The sequence below is a fragment of the Aotus nancymaae genome, unplaced genomic scaffold (assembly GCF_030222135.1).
Source record: "Aotus nancymaae isolate 86718 unplaced genomic scaffold, 86718_ANA_hifiasm-v0.15.2.pri h1tg000020l, whole genome shotgun sequence".
Classification (NCBI taxonomy): Eukaryota; Metazoa; Chordata; class Mammalia; order Primates; family Aotidae; genus Aotus; species Aotus nancymaae.
The window spans coordinates 55,158,331-55,176,164 of NW_026988432.1; the positions used below are offsets into that span (position 1 = coordinate 55,158,331).

General features: G+C 42.5%; 1 protein-coding gene across 1 annotated transcript in view; it reads left to right on the plus strand.

Annotated features, from left to right (window-relative positions):
• The first annotated feature begins 2,015 nt into the window (after positions 1-2,015).
• Positions 2,016-17,834, plus strand: part of ABHD3 (abhydrolase domain containing 3, phospholipase) — a 53,431-nt gene continuing 37,612 nt past the window's right edge. The window contains exons 1-3 of the mRNA XM_064379351.1: positions 2,016-2,289; positions 3,084-3,247; positions 4,370-4,552. Of these exons, the coding sequence (XP_064235421.1) occupies positions 2,128-2,289; positions 3,084-3,247; positions 4,370-4,552 (509 nt within the window). The 5' untranslated portion in view covers positions 2,016-2,127. The remainder of the gene's footprint in view (positions 2,290-3,083; positions 3,248-4,369; positions 4,553-17,834) is intronic.

A 17,834-nucleotide genomic window follows, 5' to 3' on the forward strand; every position in this document is an offset into this window, starting at 1 on the left:
CCATGATGCCTATCATTATAGGCATCAATGTTTTTGTCCCCCACCTCTACCTTCATATGTTGGAGCCCTAACCCATCAAGGTGATGGTATTGGGAGGCAGGGCCTTTGGAGGTAGTTAGGTTTACACGAGATCATGAGGACAGGGTCCCTATGATGGAATTAGTGTCTGTAGAAGAAGAGGAATAGACATCAGAGCTTTCTCCCTCCACCATGGGAAGACACAGCAAAAAGAAAGCCATCTGCAAGGCAAAAGAGGGCCCTCACCAGAACCCAACCACATCGGCACCCTGATCTCAGACTTCCAGCCTCTGGAACAGTGAGAAATAAATGTCTGTTTAAGTCGCCTAGGCTATGGTATTTTGTACAGTGCCCAAGCACAGACAAACATTTTATTTGATGATATTTTCACTTTAAACTTAAACCAGGCCAGGAACCATGGCTCACGCCTGTAATCCCAGCACTTTGGGAGGCTGAGACTGGTGGATCACCTTAGATCAGGAGTTTGAAACCAGCCTTATCAACATAGTGAAACCATGTCTCTACTAAAAATACAAGATTAGCCAGGCGTAGTGGCACATGCCTGTAATCCCAGCTACTCGGGAGGCTGAGGCAGGAGAATCGCTTGAACCTGGGAGGCGGAGGTTGAAGTGAGCCGAGGTTGCATCATTGCACTCCAGTCTGGGCAACAAGAGCCAAAGTCCGTCTCAAAAAAAAAAATCAACTTAAACTGAAATATGCATGCATTTATTGGTAGGTAGCGCAGAAGGCAGGTGCAGGCGTTATGAAGAATGTCCCATGTAAGATTCAAGTATGGCAACCAGCATATGCATTCACGTTTGCTATGTGTGCTCAGGTGTGAGAGCCAGAGCATGAAAATTACTTCTACTCACAGGGAGTCTAATACATACATTATTTTGTTCTCTCAGCAACTCTATAAAGTAGAAATTGTTATGCTACAGATTACTAAAACAAGAGAAAAACAGGCTCAGTAAGGATAATTGAATTATTTTGGGTGCTGCAGCCAACCACCAAGTTGCAATGACCAAATTGAAGCCAAATAAATTGCTCACTTCTGGCCCATCTCATGTCCCCATCTAAGTTACATCATAAAATTACAATTCTGTGACATTTTTCATAATCTAGACAGGCCTTTCACTTCATTGGTCTGTTTAAGTCTTGCCACTCTTCCTACCTCTCTGAGGGAGGAGTTCATAATAATAGGCATAGGCTGTTAAATCTTCTTTTTCAGATTACCCATAAGTATCCTGACTTATCATGCCATAAATAAGTCTAGGAGACCCTACTTCATAAATAGTTTCATGTCCATACATTAGGTAATAGGTGTGAATTTTCAGAAGTCTCTAAATTCAAAGCATTAATGAACCACAAATGGACTTTTAACATAATTGAATCCCGGTTACTATTCTTGACCTTTTCATTTATTTTCAGAAACCACTTCTCATTTAAGTGACAGTTAGCTACTAAGAAGATGTATGATGTCCTCACCGTTGAATGTTCATAGAATATTTTTTCTCTTTCCATAGTCTTCAGGAGCAACGCAAACGTCTAGGGGATGTGGGATTCTTATATGCTAACATATCTTTGGCATTAACTCCCCCAATTATTGAATGCAAGGCACACTTCCCCGGCATCCTAAACCGCTAATTTAGGGACACCGGCTCAGAGCGGAATAGTTCAAGGTCACTAGGGCAGCAGGTGCGGGACCCGAACCTGCGCGGCCGGGCCCGTCTCCATCTCCGAAGTCGGCTCAGCTCTCCGCCCACTCTTGGGGCTCACCCTCGCCGGCTGCGACCTCGCTGGGAAACCCTGGTCCGCCCGCCCTCCCGGTGGCCGGGCTTGGAACCGCGCTTCTGGAAGGTTCCTGTGTGGCTGTCAGTGGGACGGCTCGGGGAAGCCGGGGCGGAGCCGGCGGCGGCCGGAGCTTCGGGCTACGCCTCCCCGGGCTGCTCCGCCACGCCTGTTGGCGGAAGCTGCGCTCCGCCCGGCAGGAGACGCTGTAGTCGGGGGGCGGCGGCGGTGGCGGCGGCGGCGCCGCGCCCGCTCTCGCCCGGTCGCCCGCCGGCTCTCCTCCCGCCGCAGAGACTGGCGCGCTACGCTCCAGTGGCCATGCAGCGTCTGGCCATGGACCTGCGGATGTTGTCTCGGGAGCTCTCCCTCTACCTGGAGCACCAAGTCCGGGTGGGGTTCTTCGGCTCGGGGATGGGCTTATCCCTGATCTTGGGCTTCAGCGTCGCTTATGCCTGCTACTACCTGAGCAGCATTGCCAAGGTGAGCCGGGGGTGGCGCAGGGCCGCCGGCTGCTGGGCCGGGAGCGAGGGCAGCGGACGCGGCGCGAGGCTGCGCGGGCAGGGGAGGTCGGCAGCCCCGGGGACAGGCGGCGAGCTGCTCCCGAGCGACCGCCCCGAGCGCGCGCGGGAAAACCGGCAGTCCCCGCCGCCCGCGCGCCCACTCGCCCGCCAGCTGATGGGGGTCCCGGCCCGGGGGTCCTCGGAGTGCAGCCCGGACGCTGCTGACCTCCGCGCTGCGGCGCTGCCCTGTCACCGATCGCGAGGCCGGCAGCGCATTCGGGAACGCCGTGGCGCTTTTGAAAATGACTCCCGGCCGGACGCGGTGGCTCACGCCTGTAATCCCAGCACTTTGGGAAGCCGAGGCGGGTGAATCACCTGAGATCAGGAGTTCAAGACCAGCCTGACCAACATAGTGAAACCATATCTCTACTAAAAATACAAAAAATTAGCCGGGCGTGGTGGCGGGCGCCTGTTATCCCAGCTACTCCGGAGGCTGAGGCAGGAGTATCCCTTGAACCTGGGGAGCGGATGTTGCAGTGAGCCGAGGTCGCGCCATTGCACTTATCCCTTATCGCGACTCTTGCTTTCCCTCGGGGGTTGGAGAAACCTCCGTTTCAGTCCTCTGTGACTGAATTCGTTGCGTCAGCCTTCCAGAAAGAGATGTAATCGGAGGGAACCCTCGCGCAAGGGACAAGTCTGTGCCGGTGTCTGGTTTACGGTTGGCAGAAACTTTGCTCGTTCTGGACCCTTCTCTGATACTGCTTTCCCCTTCAGAAACCCCAGTTAGTGACCGGGGGTGAGAGTTTCAGCCGCTTCCTTCAAGACCACTGTCCCGTGGTGACAGAAACGTACTACCCGACGGTCTGGTGCTGGGAGAGTCGAGGACAGACCCTGCTGAGACCTTTCATCACTTCGAAGCCTCCGGTGCAGTACAGGAAGTAAGTGCATGTCCATTTTCAGTCATTTCTGCAAAATCTCAGGGGTTTTTTGGTTTGTTTTGGTTTTTTGTTTTTGCTTATTCCCAGTTCTTGGTTAATAGAATCTCTGCTTTAGGAGGTATATAGAACAGAAAGAGGGAATGAAAATGGAAGGTATGTCCCCGGCTCCACTCCGAGCTGCAGGAAAATACTCAGGTATTTGCCTCCTAGCTCCCGCCCTAACCACCCCCCTCCAAACACACACACCTGATGTAAATGGTTTATTTTTAGGATGAGAGAAGTGTTTGGGGATTACTGTCTTCCAATTTGTCATACATCTGTCAGAAAGACTCAGATCCTTTGATTATCTTCATCCATTCATTGATATGTAGCAGATACTGGGAGTGGGGTGGGGTGAGAAGGATGCCACTTAATTTGGGTTTTGTGCGATTGATTTGTGTAAAATGACTTCCTATTGACAGGCAAATGGGATCTTGATGATAATAGTTCTTGATATTTTAAAGATACGGTCCAGGGTTTATCAGGAACCAAGAGATTTAAATGGTGCCTGTTACTAATTTCCCTTAGTTATCTGTCCTTCTGGAGTTTATTTCGTTGCCTGAAACTTGCACTGTTTGTATGGGAAAATTCTCTAAGTTCATAAATACCGTGTGAGAAATACTTTAAATTATTTCAGAAGCAATTCTTGAAGCATACTATACAAGGAGACTGCATTATTGAGTCCAAAGAGCTACAGCAGAGGTCAGAGATTAGATCAGCATTTTACTTATTCAGACTTCCCTGTTGAATTAGTTGAGTGACCTCAATCAAACTGTGGTTAAATGCTAGGTGTTTTGGAGTAATGAGTAAGTATTCATTTATTTTAATCATTCGCAGTTCATTTTTAGGTACGACTTTGTACGGAGGTTACTGGAAATACTTGATCGTACTAATCTTCATAAAATCCTTCTAATGAAAGAAAATGATCTATAGATGGAGATATGGGTGTGTGTTCATGAATGCTGGAAAAAAAGTTGTTTTTAAATGACCAAATAATGTCATGTGTTTTTAGAATTAAAACAGAAAATTAAGACATGAGTTAAAACATGTAAATAGTAATGTCTTCTTAATTATTCTTTTCAGTGAACTTATTAAAACTGCAGATGGAGGACAGATTTCACTGGACTGGTTTGATAATGATAACAGTACGTGTTATATGGATGCCAGCACCAGACCTACTATCTTATTGTTGCCTGGCCTCACTGGAACAAGCAAGGAATCATATATCCTTCATATGATCCGTCTTAGTGAAGAATTAGGATACAGGTACCAGTAAAATCTTTCTTTCTTATTTTTCACCCAGTCCATTCTAAATGAAGTACATATATATCTACATGTTTGTTTCAGAAATACTTAGTATTTCTTACATGGAAAAGCAGTCCCTTAAATTATTATTTTTCTCTGCATTCTCTTTTTCCTCTTTTTTTAGGACGATGCATAACTGAATCATCTCACAAGAAATGGCACTTAGCATAGTAGACACTCCATAGATTTAGGCTGAATTGATGGATGAAATTAGAATCATCTGAGCATTGACTGAGCCCTGCTGCTCACCCCCAACACCGCCCCCCCTACAATGGAGAGAGTGTTATGGAGGGAGAATAGCAATTACAAACCCCTGAGAGAGTACACAGTGGCCCTCATGTCACATTCTGTATTTGGGCCTGGATTCACTAATCTTGTCACCCTGGCTCAGCTCCAAAGTGCAAAACATATTCAGAATCAGCTTGTAGTTCGTCCTTATTTATCAAAGGTGATCTATGCCTCTTCTGGCCACCTAAGTTTGCAGATGCACTTGGCTAGTCTCCAGTTGATGATGCCACAGCTTTTCTGAATAACCATATTAAGCTCAGTCACCAGGTACAATTTAACTTTTTTGCAAGTGATTTAGCAACTTTAAGTTTCAAGTTCAGCTTTAGAATCTTAAAGTCGAGTCCTTGTAAAAGGCACTGCTTTTTTGTGCCTCAGCCTTTTTTTTAAGCTGATAGTAATTATTGTAATGGAACACTCTGTGAGTTGTATTTGAAGTAGAGTTGTATCTTTTGTTCAACTTGAAACACTTGTTTTAAGGTAAGCTGATGGTAAGTTTACCTTAAAAAAATCATTTGGGGCTGGGCATAGTGGCTCATGCCTGTAATCCCAGCACTTTGGAAGGCCAAGGCCAATGAATTGCTTGAGCCCAGGAAGTCGAGACCAGCCTGGGCAACATGGTGAGACCTAGTCTCTACAAATATTAGCTGGGCATGGTGGCATGCACATATAGTTCCAGCTTCTGACAAGGCTGAGGCAGGAAGATCAGTTGAGCCCAGGAGGTAGAGACTGCAGTGAACCATGATCGTGCCACTGCACTCCGGCCTGGATGACAGAGTGACACCTTGGGCAAAAAAAAAAAAAAAAAAAAAATTTGATGTAAAGGGGAAAATTCCATAATAGCTAACTTAATTTTAACAAGTTAATTCTGATCTTTTAGAAATATAACCTGTTTTGTCCATGAAGTAACATTCTCTCAGAAACTATATGATGTTCAAGAATTATGGTGTTGCAGAAATTTACTTAGCAGTAGCAGAAATTCATCATTATTCTGTATTTAAGCACCATCCAGTTAGATGTGAGCCTTGATTGCTTTTTTTTTTTGAGACCAAATCTGGCTCTGTTGCCTAGGCTAGAGTACGGTGGCATGATCATGGTTCACTGCAGTCTCTTACAGGTGTGAACCGCTGCACCCAGCCTGGTTACAAGAGTGAAACTTCGTCTCAAAAAAAAAAAACAAAAAACAAAGTACAAAAGCAGAAACTGCAAGGCCTCTTGAGGCCCAGACTGAGAACTCCCACAATGCTACTAATCAAAGCAAGGGACATGGTCAGCCCAGAGTCAAAGGGTAGGGAAATAGACTCCACCTCTTGATAGGAAGAGCTTCAAAGTATTTTTTGCAATCTACCACAGAAAGCCAGGTAGATTTAAAGACCACTAAGAATAAAAATAGATCTGCATGGAATCTAGCAGATAGCAGGGCTTGTGAAAAGCTGTGTAATATGAAGGAATGTGCATGGGCTTTGGAGTCATGCTGGTTTCAGATGTTGGAACTGCCACTTTCTAAGGGACCCTGGACAATTAATTTAACTTCCCTCATCACATTGTTCTCACCTACTTCACAGGGTTTAGTACGAATATGTAAAGTAGGCTGGGTGCAGTGGCTCATGCCTGTAATCCCAGCACTTTGGGAGATTGAGGTGGGTGGATCACTTGAGGTTGGGAGTTCAAAACCAGCCTGGTCAACTGCGCATGGTGGCATGTGCCTGTAATCCTAGCTACTCAGGAAGCTAAGACACAGGAATCGCTTGAACTTAGGAGGTGGAGGTTGCAATGAGCTGAGATGGCACCATTGCACTCCAGCCTGGGAGACAAAGTGAGACTTTGTCTCAAAAAAAAAAAAATTGTGAAGTACTTGGTTGGGTGCCCTACACAAAGTGGGTCTTTAGAAGATGTTTATGTCAGCCAGGCATAGTGGCTCACCTGTAATCCCAGCACTCTGGGAGGCTGAAGGAGGTGGATCACCTGAGGTTAGGAGTTTGAGACCAGCCTGGCCAACATGGTGAAACCCTTTCTCTACTAAAAATACAACAAAAAATTAGCTGGGTGTGGTGGCGGGCACCTGTAATCCCAGTTACTTGGAAGGCTGAGGCAGGAGAATCGCTTGAACCCGGGAGGTGGAGGTTGCAGTGAGCTGAGATCATGCCACTGCACTCCAGCCTGGGCAACAGAGTGAGACTCTGCCCCAATTGAAAAAAAAAAAAAGGAGGGAGTAAATAGAATGAGATGGGGAATGTTTGTCCTATCTACGTGATGATAACCTGTCCGTCGTCACTGGCGGATTGCATTATGTACTCTCTTGGATAGTTCTTGCCCCCAAGAGGAGAAAGTTGCTGAGCCAGATAAATTCTTTCAAATTTTATTAATCAGTTAAGTCTTCCACCTCCTGGAAGGTAAGTAAAATGAGAAAGGCCAGGAGTGCCAGGTGCAGTGGCTTATTCCTATAATCCCAGCACTTTGGAAGGCTAAGGCAGGAGGATTGCTTGAGCCCAGGAGTTTGAGACCAGGTTGGACAACATAGTGAGACCCCCATTTCTACAAAAAAAAAAAAAAAAAAAAGCAATGAATAATAATTTTAAAAGACCAGAAGTATGTTGAGAGAGAAGCCATCTTCATGGAAACCAGAGGGCTGGAGAAAAGGCAGTTATCACTAATAATTTACAACTGTATGATTGATAAAGTAGTTAGAAACCTTACCATTCATTCCACAAAGTCTCCATTCAGTAATATAGCCTAATAGGTATTATTTTATGTATATGAATAATACCTTATTTTCTGAAATCCTTTTCCCATTCTCTGAATTGATTTCCGGTACTACAACAAAAACAAGGAGAAAAACACTAACTCTGACAAAATCTGAATGAATCATCTTTTACCTTGACTTTTTAAAATAGAGAGCCATATGACTTGGGAGGGAAAAAAAGAAAAGATTTAAAAAAATAAAACTGAAGGCCTTTATTTACCGTTATATTCCACCTCCAACTAGTATTAACAAGAGTGACCAATCCAGAATTATACAGTTATAAGTTTATTGAAATTTAGGTCATCATAAGTATTTTGGTGCTGCAAAGTACAATACAGAACCTATTTTCAAGGAGCATACAGTCTATTCGAAGTGGCAGAGTATGCAGCAGAAAAGAAGTGTACATCGGAAAGGAGCAGGATTGGCTGAAAGTGGCAAAAACTCATTAGTGACTTACGATATAAGTTTATTTGTCTCTCATGTAAAAATCTAACAAGGTAGATTACAGTTTGTATGGCACGCGTCAATGTCAGGAACCTAAGCTATTTCCAATAGTAGGTTGGTGCAAAAGTAATTGCAGTTTTTGCCATTAAAAGTGGTTTTTGCCATTTCTTTTTAATGGCAAAACCAATTACTTTTCACCAACCTAATATGTTGCTTCATAACATGGATGCTTCAGCCATAGCCATCACATCTGCATTCCAACACCCAAGAAGGAGAAAAAAGCACAATAGGAAAAGTACTATCTTCCTTTAAAGATGCATTCCAGCAATTGTGCACACCACTTTTGCTTATATCACATTCGCCTGCTCTTAGCTGCAAGGGAAGCTTGCAAATTAAATTTTGACGGGGGCATGGTGGCTCATGCTTATAATCCCAGCACTTTGGGAGGCTGAGGCAGGCAGGTAACGAGGTCAAGAGATCAAGACCAACCTGGCCAACATGGTGAAACCCCATCTCTACTAAAAATACAAAAACTAGCTGGGCATAGTGGTACGAGCCTGTAGTCCCAGCTACTCAGGAGGAGGAGGCAGGAGAATTGCTTAAACACAGGAAGCAGAGTTTAAGTGGCAGTGAGCCGAGGTTATGCCACTGCACTCTAGCCTGGCAATTGAGCAAGACTCTGCCTCAAAAAAATTTTTAAAAAGAGGTCAACAGATCATTTGAGGGATTTTTGCAAGATTGTAGACTTGTGTTTTAAGGCATTTCTTACTGTCTTGTCTATTTGCTACTTAGAGAAAGAACTAATGTTTTGGTATGGTTTGACAGAATCAGGATCTCTTATTCTTCATTGCAGAGCCCACCTGCTGGTAGCAAGGATGTCGCTGTTCATCATTTATATTCTTAAGAGAGACTCGATGTGGGAGATGATTTAAAAGTGGTTAAAATTTGCTTCTAAGTGTGGTCCTGGCTGGTCTTAAAATTTTAAAATTTCAAATCTACATTTAAATTTTAACACTTTGACAGGGCAACAGAGTCTGTGATTAAAAAAAAAGAAAAATTTTAACACTTAAAATTTTAAATCTACAAAATTCCAACACTTCGGGAGGCCAAGGCAAGTGGATCACATGAGGTCAGGAGTTTGAGACCAGCCTGACCAACATGGTGAAACCCCATCTCTACTAAAAATAAAAAAATTAGCCAGGCATGGTGATGCCCACCTATAATCCCAGCTACTCAGGAGGCTGACACAGGAGAATCGCTTGAAGCCAGGAGGCAGAGGTTGCAGTGAGCCGAGATTGTGCCACTGCACTCCAGCCTGGGTGACAGAGCAAGACTTAGTCTCAAAAAGATAATAATAAAATTTTAACAAGTGGGGTCCTGAGAATATTTTATGTGGGGGAAGTAGCAAGTAAATGTTATTTGAAGTTATCATAGCTCTAGATGCAGTTTAGCTTTTCCTGCAGCATTAGAGGTGCCTTGGTGGGAGACAGGGGTGGGGAGTCTAGCTCCAGAGTTCCTGAGGGAGGAGGAATGAGAGAAGCTGAACTAAGGAAAACGAGACAACCAAAGGGTGAGTTCTGGCCAGCTTTCCCTCATCTTAAAGCAATATCTTGGATAAGAAATCATTTTAAATTAACACCAGAATACTTTTTTCTTAATAACTCATTTTATTGTTGTTGTTGTTGTTGTTGTTAAAATAATTTGGTTTTTAAACTTTTGGGAATAAGGCAGTTAACTGATCATTTGTGAGACTAGCTTGATTAATGCATTAGAAAGCACTGAATGATTAGCTTCATTCATGGTATTCTAGAAAAAGTTATGGTGGAGACTGACAAGTGGTCCCATTCTCTAGGGCACTGATTGTTAGCTGTTCCGCTATAGCATGGCACCTCAATTAAACTTTCAGGGACAGAGCTCTTTTTATCAGAGTTGGCATGTCCTCAAAAGGGTACTCTGTGTTCAGAGCACCCGTCTTCTTTGGAAAAAGAGACCTGAATGTTACAGCTTAGGTAGTGCTGGGCAGCAAAGTAAGGTGGTTAAGTGGATTCTTGAGTCAGATCTGCCTGGGTTCAGATCCTAGCTCTGTCACATACTACGTGTCTACCCACAGACAAATTAGTCATTGCTCAGCACCTCAGTTTTCTCATCTGTAACAATACCTGGGCCTCATAGGGTTGTGAGGATTGCATGTAATGTATATAAAGAATGTTGTCTAGTACCTGACCTATAGCAAACATTTTGTAAGTATTCACTATGAAACCTTAAGAAGTGAATCAGGACTATTGTATGGCTTAGGAAAGAGCCCCACTCTTGTAGTCTGATCAGATTGAAATGAGATACTTACTGCCTATACCTTACAATGATTAATACGAAGAAGATACCATTCCAGGAGGGCCCAGAGACAACAGTGTGCCTGGCAAGCCAAAGGATAGTACAGAGAGAAGGAAGGAAATGTCTTGCTAAGGTAGAGTGGGTGCCGGAATCGACATTATCCTGTAATCCATGTCTCTGAGTCTGTAGTTTCCAGCAATGACTTGTGACACTGGAATAACAACTGTTGCTTACAAACACTATAAATCTAGAGCCCTTTGGTTATTAAATAGGTCCAGTTCAACTGGGTGTTTATTGACAAAATCTACAAAAATATCAAAGAGACATAGCTAGAATTCAAATGAGTGAAATGAAATATGAGAATATCAAAAAGCAGCTGAGTAAATTTCAGGATCAGAGCTACATCAGGGAAGGGAAACGATTGCAATAAAATAGTATACGATCACTGAAAGAATTACTGATGCTAGTTGTATCATTAGGTTTTCAGCTTCCTCACATTAAAGATACCTTTGACTCTTTTTCCCTCATGGCCACTGGTTTTGAAATATTATACCTAAAAAATAAACTGCGTTAATTAAATATTAACTTGCTCATCTTTTTTAAAAATACATAGGGCCATTTAGACCTTATGATCAGCAAGATAACCAGAATTGCCACTTTGGTTGATTACAGTTAAATTTAGCTTTGCTGAATGCCTGCCACATTATAGGCCCCGTGCCAGGCACTATATATAGGTTATCCTACTTATTATCTACCCAGTTCACGGTACATATTATTAGCCCCATTTTAGCAAACAAAAAGCAGAACTGCAATGTTAGTAATTTGATCAAAATTAGCTGGTATGTGACAGGGTTAAGATTGAAATGTAGGACTGGGCACAGTGGCTCACACCTATAATACCAGCACTTTGGGAAGCAGAGGCGGGTGATCACCTGAGATCAGGAGTTCGAGACCAGCCTGGCTGACATGGGGAAACCCTGTCTCTACTAAAAATACAAAAAATTAGCTGGGCGTGGTAGTGGACGCCTGTAATCCCAGCTACTTGGGAAGCTGAGGCAGAAGAATTGCTTGAACCCGGGAGACAGAGGTTGCAGTAAGTCGAGATCGCACCGCTGCACTCCAGTCTGGGCAACAAGAGCAAAACGCCATCTAAAAAAAAAAGATTGAAATGTACAGGCTTACTATATATAAATATATGATTTCTGTGAGGCTTTTTTTTGAAATGTTGATAGTTCCTGAAAATGATTCTTTACTACTTTTTTACATCCTTGGATGCCTTAGGCTCTTAGCTTGGGAAAAACTAGCTCTTCCCGTCCTATGACTTTGCCTAACATGATAATGTATACCTGTGATATTGTTGGGACTCAGTTTTATCAGGGAAATTCAAGACATGACAGGCAAACAAGTCATGTTTCCTACTCGGAGAATAGATTTTGTAGGGAAGGAGTTGAAACAGGAGATAATGAGGTTCCTGAATTATGAATTGACTTTCACTGTTCTCCACTATCATGTTAATTACTGTTTGATTTCTGAAGCATCTTAGAAAAAGGTACATGAATTATGTTAATTTGTTTTACTATCTTTATGACCTTAGTAAGCTTGGAAATGTTTAGATAGTATCATTTCTTGAAAAGAATGTGTATTCTCTTGTTGGATGTAGTATTCTATACATTTAAATTTGGTTAATATTGGTAGTGTTATTCAGACTATTTATAGCTCACTTTTGTCTTTTATTGATAAAAGCATTTTAAAATAGATATAGTTGTAGATTTTCTATTTCTCCATTTAATTCTATTTTTCTTCATGTATATGGAAGCTCTGTTAGACACATACACATTTAAGATTGTTAGTCTTCCTATGAATTAACTCTTTTTATCCTCATGAAATGTTCTTCTTAACCTCTGGTCATAAAGTTTGCTTTACCTGATATTATCATAGCCATTTCATCCTTTTTTTGCTGTTTGTGTGATATATCTTTATTTATACTTTAACTTTCAGAGTATCTACGTCATTGTATTTAAAGTGTATTGCTTGTAGATAGCATGTAGTTAGATCTTGCTCTTTTTTTTTTTTTTTTTTGAGACTAAGTATTGCTGTTGTCAGTCTGGGCTAAAGTGCAATGGCACAATCTTGGCTCACTGCAACCTCCGCCTCCCGGGTTCCATTAATTCTCCTGCCACAGCCTCCTGAGTACAGGCACTCACCACCACACCCAGCTAATTTTTGTATTTTTAGTAGAGACAGGGTTTCACCAAGTTGGCCAGGCTGGTCTCAAACTCCTGACCTCAGGTAATCCACTTGCCTTGGCCTCCCAAAGTGCTGGGATTACAGGCATGAGCCACTGTGCCCAACCAGATCTTGCTTTTTTCAAATCCAGTCTGACAATCTCCATCTTTTAATTGAGATTTTTATTCATTTACATTTAATGTAATTGCTAATATGGTGGATTTTTTTTGTCGTTTTCCTTTTTTTTTTTTTTTTTTGAGACAGAGTCTCACCCTGTCACCCAGGCTGAAGTACAGTGGCATGATCTCGGCTCACTGCAACCTCCACCTCCTGGGTTCAAGTGATTCTCCTGCCTCAACCTCCTGAGTAGCTGGGATTATAGGTGCCTGCCACCACGCCCAGCTAATTTTTGTACTTTTAATAGAGACCAGGTTTCACCATGTTGGCCAGGCTGGTTTTGAACTCCTGACCTCAAGTGATCCGCCCACCTTGGCCTCCCAAAGTGCTGGAATTACAGACGTGGGCCACCGCGCCCGGCCCCAAACTCTGTTTTAATAGTTCTTCAAGCTTGTAAGACTGAGCATTTCTATCCAACTTGTATTTATCATTGAGTAGTACCAACTACTGCCTTCCCTCAGGTGAAAAAAGAAGCTGTAAAAAGTGAAAACTCACCCAGTATGATTTTCATTTTCCTAGTGTCAATTCCCATTCAGTTTCTGCATGCTTTTTTGTTGTCATTCTTCTCTACTGCCTTTATATTTTTCAAGAATATATAGTTATTATTCTGTGGAAGGCTTGGCCCTATAGGATCTACCTGGACATTGCTAGAGGCAGAACTTCCTTATCATCTTTTCTTAACCTGGAATTCAGAACCTTATGTTTATTTTTGTCCTAACCTATTTTTCCATTCTTATTTTCTATTATTACTGTCTGTGTAGCCACTTTTCAACTAATTGATTTTTCATCCCTTAGAACATTTAATACATTCTCACCTTATATCTTTGCTTACATTACTCCTTTTACAATGCATCTCACATTTGCCTTTTGCTGGAATCTTTACTATTTTTCAAGTCCTCATGTAAGCTCTATCTACCTTTTTATGAAGCCTTTCTTAATCAATTTTGCCCCTCCTGACCGCATAGAGTTTTATTGTCTATACTACTCATTGGACATTGAATCCTATACTGTCTTATTTTATTACTTTTGTTGTAGTCACTCAACTGAATATATGTTGCATATATTTTCAATCTAACTAGATTGTACCCTCCTTGAGGCCAGGAACCTTATGTTGTTATTTTGTTTCTCTACTACAGGCTCTAACTCAATCTTTAGTTCAGTAAATATTATTGAATGAATAAATGAGTTATTCCAATGTTAATATTCATGTAAAGTGCTTAGAACATGATCTGGCCACATAGTAAACACAAGTAAACATTATCTGTTGTTATTATTACCTGAAATCAGAATCATATGACTAGCTGATTCCTGAATGTTGCTCTCACTCTACCCTTTGCTGATTATTATTTCTAAAACTCAAAGATTTGGGGACTTAGAACTGAAAAATCTTTAAGATTGCCTGATAAAATTACAGATTTGGTAACTAGGCATGGACAGGTACTCAAAACCCATGCAAGTTTCACTGCTTTTCTTAGGTGCCCAAAGAGCCTGCTACTTTTTTGTTGTTGTTGTTCTTGTTTTTTGAGACAGGCTCTCCCGCTATCACCCAGGCCGGAGTGCAATGGTGTGATCACAGCACTGCAATCTTGACCTCCAGGGTTCAAGCCTCAGCAGATTCGAGGCTCTCTGGTCCATCTCACCGTGACAGTGGTTCTCAAACTAGGGATAGTTTTGCCCCCAGGGAAGATTTGGCAATGTCTGGAGACATTTTTCATTGTTATGCCTGGGGCATGTGCTACTGGCATCTAGTTGGTAGAGCCCAGAGATTTTGCTGAGTATCCTATACGACACAAGACAGCACTGCTACAAAGAATTATTTGGGCTGAAATCTCCATTGTACTAAAGATTGAGAAATTCTGTGCTACAGGTAGTCTCTTGCTTTTATTTAACCTTCATTAAAGGATACCCACCTGCTTCCCTGGTTAATGGGTTCTCTTGTCGCAGAAGGTTCTTCTTACCAGGTTTGTTCTCTATTTGATATTTCTTCTCTTTATATTTTCCTTGTTTTGAGGAAAAAATTTATATAGTTCAAATATGTAGGAAAAATAAGCTTTGCAGAACAATTTCCCTCATATACATGCCCTTTAGAATTGTTTGAGATAACTGTAAAAATTAATTGGAGAGAGCTGTTACAGAAGCTTAACAGAGGCTGGGCACAGTGGCTCATACCTGTAATCCCAGAACTTTGGGAGGCTGAGACCAGAGGATTGTTGGAGCTCACAAGTTCAAGACCAGCCTGGGCAACATTGCTCCCTATGTCTTATCTCTACAAAAGAATTTAAAAATTAGTCAGGCATGGTGGCTTGTTCCTGTAGTCCCAGCTACTCAGGAGGCTGAGAATCACTTGAGCCCAGGAGATTGAGGCTGCAGTGAGCCGTGATGGTGCCACTGCACTCCAGCCTGGGCAACAGAGAGATCTTATCTCTAAAGAAAATAAAAAAGAAGAAGAGGTTTACAGACTTTTCAGTCCCTTAGGAATAGTAGTTTCACAGCCAGCTCTTTTAACTCTATGTGTAAAGTGTTCCCTGATGACTGTCAGAGTAAGCAAAGGGGTTAAATGAAAAGAGCTGGTTGCTCATCACCAGCTGGAGTGGGAGAAGGGGCAGAATGGCAGACTTCTTTCTGCCATCTTCTTTAGCTGCTTTGCTCCCTTATTCTTCCTTATCTCTCTGCCCCACGTCCAAGGCTTGAAGTATACAATGATGACTATTACTGATTAAACATTGTTAGGAACAAAACCTTATGGAGAGGTCAGTACAATTCCTCCTCTAGCAAGAGCTACCAGAACTATGATCCACTTTCCAAGGTTGCCTGAAGGGAAGTCCAAATATCCCAGTCTGCAGTTCAGAAGAAAATCCCAGATGTATAGGCTGCTTTTTCATGAGTTTGCAAATCATCTTTTTCTTTCCCCTCACTAGTGCTCTTGCCTTCTCTCCCTGGCAGTCACATGATGACATCTTGCCCCAGAAGCCATTTTAATCCTTATTTAATGTTTGTACTCTAAAGTGGTTCTTTTCTGAATGACTGGGAGCTTCAAGTTTCAAGGTCATAATTAACTTCAGCACTGATTCCTGTGTGACTTAGATGCTTATGCAAGTAAATACAAATGGCCAACTGAAATTTTATTTATATCCAGACGTCTTGCCATTCTTCTTAGTAAGTAAAGATAAAGGAGTCGCTGAGCCTACTCTAACTTTTCTGCATGTATTTATAGTTTAAGATTTCTTGAGCTGAGCACGGTGGCTCATGCCTGTAATCCCAGCATTTGGGAGGCCAAGGCAGGAGGATCACTTGAGCCCAGGAGTTAGAGACCAACCTGGGCAATGTGGTGAAATCCTGTTTCTACAAATAATTTTTAAAAATTAGCCAGGCTGGCCAGACATGGTGACTCACGCCTGTAATCCCAACATTTTGGGAGGCTGAGGCAGACAGATCACTTGAGATCAAGAGTTCTACAACAACCTGGCCAACAAGGTGAAATCCTGCCTCTACTAAACGTATAAAAATTAGCCAGGCATGGTGGCACATGCCTGTAATCCCAGCTACTTGTGAGGCTGAGGCAGGAGAATCACTTGAATCTGGGAGGTGAAAATTGCAGTGAGTGGAGATTGTGCGACAGCACTACAGCCTGGGTAACAGAGTGAGACTCTGTCTCAAAAAAACAAAAAAAAAAGAAAAGAAAAAAATTAGCTGGACCATCGTGGTGTGCACCTGTGGTCCCACCTACTCAGCAGGCTGAGGTGGGAGGATTGCCTGAGCATGAGACGCTGAGGCTGCCATGAGCTGTGATTGCACCACTGCACTCCAGCCTGAGTGACAGAGTGAGACCATGTCTCAAAGAAAGAAAAAAATTTTTCTTAGGTGAGTCAATAAAATGTAATATTTCTAGCTTTTTCTCAAATAGGATTTCTGAGGTTTCTAAATATTTATCTTCTTTCAGCTGGGCCTAATAAAATTTTCTGTATGACTTTTCAGTTGCAAGAAGATTCCTTTGCAAGAACATAGCCTGCATACCACATTAAATGAAGGTGGTGTGCTTTGAGATCCAGCCTCCCTGAGAAGACTCAGAGTTTTGTCTGTTCTATAAAGCAGTCAGTTCATCGGTGATTAGAACCTGTACAGTGCTCAGCAGCACCCTGAAAGAAGAGACTTGGAAGCTTAAATGACCTGGATTGGTTGGATAATCAGACAAAAATCAAATGAATTTTAATTGATGTGAATATAGACTTACTAAATCAGTGAGAACCTGTGTAGACACAAGTCAGGATTTTGTCTAAGGATGGTAAAAATACATATCTGGGGCTATGTTTCCCTGAAAGTTAGATGAGAGTTAAATATTTTAAATATGGAATAACTTTTGAAACCACACAACACTACAACTACCATTACTACTGATAGCTAACTTTCACCGAGTACTTACTTGAGCCAACACTGATCTAAACCCTTACATTGATCTGAGCCCATTTACCCAGCAGATAAAGACAGGGTCAGAGAAAACACAAGGTCACCTTTCCTCCCTAGGTCAACTGAACACTAAACAGTAGCATAAAGGGCCCATCCCACCAGCTCAAGTGCCAGGCTCTTTGTGGCTCTACTTGTGATGTTTACACTTCACGTAAAATTCTGGTGTCCATGTTTGCTGAGCCTTAATGGAACAAGAGCTATTTCTTAGGATATAAATAGATACGTATGAATGTTGCAAATACAGTGGGTAGAAAACATATTTTTTCTTTGTTTAAAGCAAAAACATGGCCAGGCACAATGGTTCATGCCTGTAATCCCAGCACTTTGGGAGACCGAGGTGCGTGGATCACATGAGGTCAGGAGTTCAAGACCAGCCTGGTCGACATGGTGAAACCTGTCTCTACTAAAAATACAAAAAAATTAGCTGGGCGCAGTGGTGGGTACCTGTAATCCCAGCTACTCAGGAGGCCGAGGCAGGAGAATTGCTTGAACCCGGGAGACAGAGGTTGCAGTGAACCGACGTTGCACTATTGCACTCCAGCCTGGGTGACAAGAGGGAGACTCTGTCTAAAA